At 41.8% G+C, this 4,479-nt stretch overlaps 1 protein-coding gene across 1 annotated transcript; it reads right to left on the reverse strand.

Moving 5' to 3' along the window:
- Positions 1 to 2,240: 2,240 nt before the first annotated feature.
- Positions 2,241 to 4,225, reverse strand: LOC143595869 (CBL-interacting serine/threonine-protein kinase 14-like). Its single transcript, XM_077074787.1, has 2 exons — positions 3,501 to 4,225; positions 2,241 to 2,986 (listed from the first exon to the last, which is right to left on the reverse strand). The coding sequence occupies exons 1-2, from the start codon at positions 4,153 to 4,155 to the stop codon at positions 2,310 to 2,312; spliced, it is 1,332 nt and encodes a 443-aa protein (XP_076930902.1). The 5' UTR covers positions 4,156 to 4,225; the 3' UTR covers positions 2,241 to 2,309.
- Between the last annotated feature and the right edge of the window lie 254 nt (positions 4,226 to 4,479).

Raw genomic sequence — 4,479 nt, forward strand, 5'->3', positions numbered from 1 at the left:
TATAAGGTATGCTTACACATTGAAATTTGAACAAGGTTGTAAGGAAATTATTAAGTACCCCTTAATAGTTGTCATATTTCAAGCTATTTTGCGATATTTTGAATATGCTGACACGCGCCTTGGCATTTCGTTATTCCTCTTTTGCGCGACGTTATCGTGCATTTATTATAGGGAATTATGAATGAGTTTTTTAGCCTTTACGTGTCAGTATGCGTTACTCTGCCTATATCCATTATAATCCCATGCGCGGCCCCCGACCTGAAACCTCAACAACTATGTTTTGGCATGTGCTTTGCCTTAGTTGTGCTTAGGTATGTTATGGTCCAGCTGCGCAATACGTGGGATAGATGCTATGAGTAATTTGAGCTAAGGCTCATATTATTGGGCTAAGGCCCTGGCGTTTTAGAGTTAAAACTCGTCAACGCGTCTGAGCTTGAAGCTCGCGCATGTATGTTTTACTTCGTTTTATTTTTAGTTTGATGTCAATATAATGTTGTCATATTGCTCAAATTAATAAAAGGAAGTGTGAAACATGTATGCAAAAATCAAAATCAGGCTCGCACATGCATGGCGGCGGAGTCGTGACTCGCGGGCATGCATGCATGGTGGCGAAGTCTTTTGCGCAAAACCCACATGGTGGTTTCCGCGGTGGTTTCCACGGGCGCTCACGCATGTCGGCGGAATGGTGACCCGCTGGCGAGCATGCATGGTGGCAGTCTTCTGCGCAAAACCCACATGGTGGTTTCCGCGGTGGTTTCCACGGGCGCTCACGCATGTCGGCGGAATAGTGACCCGCTGGCGAGCATGCATGGTGGCAGTCTTCTGCGCAAAACCCACATGGTGGTTTCCGCGGTGGTTTCCACGGGCGCTCACGCATGTCGGCGGAATGGTGACCCGCTGGCGAACATGCATGGTGGCGGAAGTCTCCGTAATCTAGACTGTAATTTTAAACCTAAAATCCAGGTCTGTAATCCAGATCTAGATCTGTAAATCAGATCTAGATAGATCTGAAGCTCGGAGCGGAGAGAATTTAAAACCTTCACAGATCCGGAGGCCTGATCATCCGAATCAGGTAGTTTCTTTTTTGGATCTACAAATCCTTTTCAGCTTCATTTTTGCACAGATCTGGAAGCCTCTTTTAGATCTATGGATCTTTTTGAGCTTTAATAGAACAAGTCTTGAAGCCTCTTTCTGTAAACTTCCAGATCTGGGTTTTTCTTGGGAGAGATCTGAGAACCGAGACGAAAATCGAAGGGTAGTTCGTTGCCGTCCCACGGATGGCGCCAATGTCAAAACATGAAATGAATCTGACCTGATCCATGACGATGTTTCCACGGATGTCGAGATGAACGAACCACGTCTTGATCTTCTTCTCCGGTTGTTCTTCTCCGGTTGCTTGAGATCTGCAATGGCCTTTTGGGGGTGTGGAGGTGACTGCTAAGAAATCCCAAGGATCTCTTGTTTACAGACACAAAAATGGTTATGGTGGTGGCTCTTATTGAGCATGACCCCCTAATAAGGAGGTGGAGACCTCCTTATATAGAGAGCCTCATGGCCACCATCATGGTACCCTAATGGGCCTAGCCCAGTTAGGGTTACCTCCACAAAACCCCCTCAGCTCAATAACATTGTATTAGTCCATATAATAAAATAAGCTAAACATAATAAATTTAGGGTCATAAAACCGGGTTTAGTACCATACCCCTACAGATATAATCGTACTGAACCACCACCACCTCAGTACTATAATCCAATCATTCCTTTCAATTTCAGTGATGAACTTAAAGAGGAAAGCCTTTTCCCAAAACAAGTTCAAACTGCTTCTTCACAAAGTTTCACTTTTTTGGAACTGCTTCTTTGTTAAAAATTATCTTATTGAGACGTCAAACTACATTTCTTACAATTTTGATTTTAATATAAATTTATAACCATAGAAATTACAAATATGAAAAACCTAAATATTAGTTAGTTGATTATTAAATTACCCTAGGATATTTTGTTTTCAATACGAAAACTAAAGGAAATTCTTAAAAGAATATCCAATTCCATCTTTTGGACATGTAATATCACCTAGCAAAAACAAAAGGTTGAAAAAGACCTTTAAACTACATATCTACCCCCCATTGATTATCAACCAAAGAAATGGAATCAGATACATAATATAATGTATCAAAAGTATATTCCAATAAATATATAAAATCAAAATTATTTATACTTTAGAATAAAAAATTGAATTTCGTATATTGACAAAATAACATGGCATTGGAAGACCCACCCGCCCAATAATTGAATCCCACATTACCACCCACTTACCCACAACCGGCCGGTCCGGTTTTATATACTAAACAATTCAAACCCGGTCTAATTTTATCCTTCCATATACGGTTACTGGGCCCCACCTCACTTTCTCTCGTCCTAACTTCCACTACCACCAGCTCTTCCGTCAATCTTTTTAACTCTACCGCCATTGCGAAATTACATTTGGACCCTCCAACCACCTTCACACACCACTCCTTTTTTGTCACCACCGTCAAACCCTCACCCTCCGCCACCGCCACCACCGTCTCAATTATCTTCTCCGGCGGCTCCTTCGACAAAAACCGCTCTCCGTCCTCTCGATCATCGAATAAGCCCGAGAGCTTGTAGCCCAAGGAGAACGAGATGATATCGAAAGCATTCATTATTTTCAAATTATCGCCCGAGGCGAATGATCCATCCGATCCTCGTGAATTTTCATCTTCGTCGTCGTCATCGTCGTCTTTCAATTCGAGGTAATCGTGATGGAATTTGACTTCCTTGAAACCGACCCTGAACCATGGATCGTTGATTATTTCATCAACGGTTATTCGTGTAGCTGGATTCGTGTCGAGCAGGCGCGATAACAGCCGTTTGAGATCCGGAGACGTCCATCGCGGAACACGAAAGTCACCTGAGCATATCTTCTTATACATCACCATCAGATTCGGATCGTTGAACGGAAGATAACCTGAATGTTATTTTCAAACGGCTTAGTACTGGCATAAAAATGTAAAAAACAATATGCAGCACAAGTTGTTACTTATTTACCTATGCAAATAAACATTACTGCTTTACATGATTGTAAAAATGGCGTCTAGCTTTAAATGACTTAGTTTTAATATAAAAAACAGCTTGTGCACAACTCGCTGCACATTTGCCTATGCAAATAAACACTACTTTTTAACATTAACCTGGTTCTAAAAATAGCGTCTAACATTTATTTTTAAACGACGTAGTTTTGATATCAAAAATAGCTATTGGTACAACTAGTTACCATTTGCCTTGATAAACACTACTTTTAACATGGCTGTAAAAATCCGGCTAACGCTGCAACACTGCTTTGTCAAAATCTTTCAAAATTAAATTTTTATGCATCAAATTTAGTATGTGTATTAAATTTGAAAAATTATATATAAATTTATTAATCGCTAGTCCAACCTGACGACCCGACTAGCGCGTAACGAGTTCTACTACAGCCGTACCTGAATTCAACACAAACAAAATGATTCCACATGACCAGATATCCACCTTCGCTCCGTCGTAGCCTTTCTTCAACAAAATCTCCGGCGCCACGTAAGCCGGAGTACCGCATAACGTATGCAAAAGTCCGTCCGGACGGATCTGGTCCGTGACAGCGGACAACCCAAAATCCGTAACTTTCAAATTCCAATTCTCATCCAAAAGCAAATTCTCCGGCTTCAAATCACGGTGATAGACTCCACGTGAGTGGCAGTACCCAACGGCCGAGATCAACTGTTGAAAATACCGACGGCTGAGATCTTCACTAAACCGTGATTTCGCCACTTTAGCAAACAACTCGCCGCCTTTAGCGTATTCCAGCACAAAGAAAATCTTCTTCTTGTTGGCCAAGACTTCTAGAAGGCGCACGATATGCGGGTGGCGCAGCCGGCGCATGATAGAGATCTCACGCTTAACGTTCGCCGTAAGTCCTCCTTTAATTATCCTCTGTTTGTTGATAGCTTTAATCGCCACGCTTCGTTCCGTGTGCACATCACACGCGTGGTAGACTTTAGCAAAGGCGCCGTAACCTAGTAGTCGGCCGACCTCGTACTTTCCGAAGAGGGTTTTGTCCGCCGGAGACGAGGATTCGTCGCCGGCGTGGTCTAATTCCCGCATGACTTCAAATTGATCATGAAAATGGGTTTATTAGGTTTTTGGGATCTGGAAGAAAGGTGTGGGATGATAAGAGAGATGCTATTATTATTATTATAAGTTATAACAAATATACGGAACATGTTTGGATGTTGAGAGTTTGGTATTTATTGTGTTTTATTTTCAATCAAAAGTAATACTCACTTATCAACATGACGTCATGTATGGAGAGAGGTGGCTTGCTGGCTCCATGTTTATTTAATGTGTACTTATGGTTGATACGTATAGTAGCGTAACGCTTTGGTGAAATTTAATTTGCAAGTGTTAGTTGTGTTTGTTTGCCTATAG

Source organism: Bidens hawaiensis, unplaced genomic scaffold (genome assembly GCF_021521415.1).
Source record: "Bidens hawaiensis isolate Kalapana, Puna unplaced genomic scaffold, B.hawaiensis_p1.1 tig00045597_1, whole genome shotgun sequence".
Lineage (NCBI taxonomy): Eukaryota > Viridiplantae > Streptophyta > Magnoliopsida > Asterales > Asteraceae > Bidens > Bidens hawaiensis.

What these genes read in the sequence shown, in the direction of transcription:
- LOC143595869 (XM_077074787.1), bottom strand. Translation starts at nt 4,155, where the DNA reads ATGCGGGAATTAGACCACGCCGGCGACGAATCCTCGTCTCCGGCGGAC. An exon ending in TTTGTTTGTGTTGAATTCAG is followed by an intron (nt 2,987 to 3,500) that starts GTACGGCTGTAG and finishes AATAACATTCAG; the next exon opens with GTTATCTTCCGTTCAACGAT.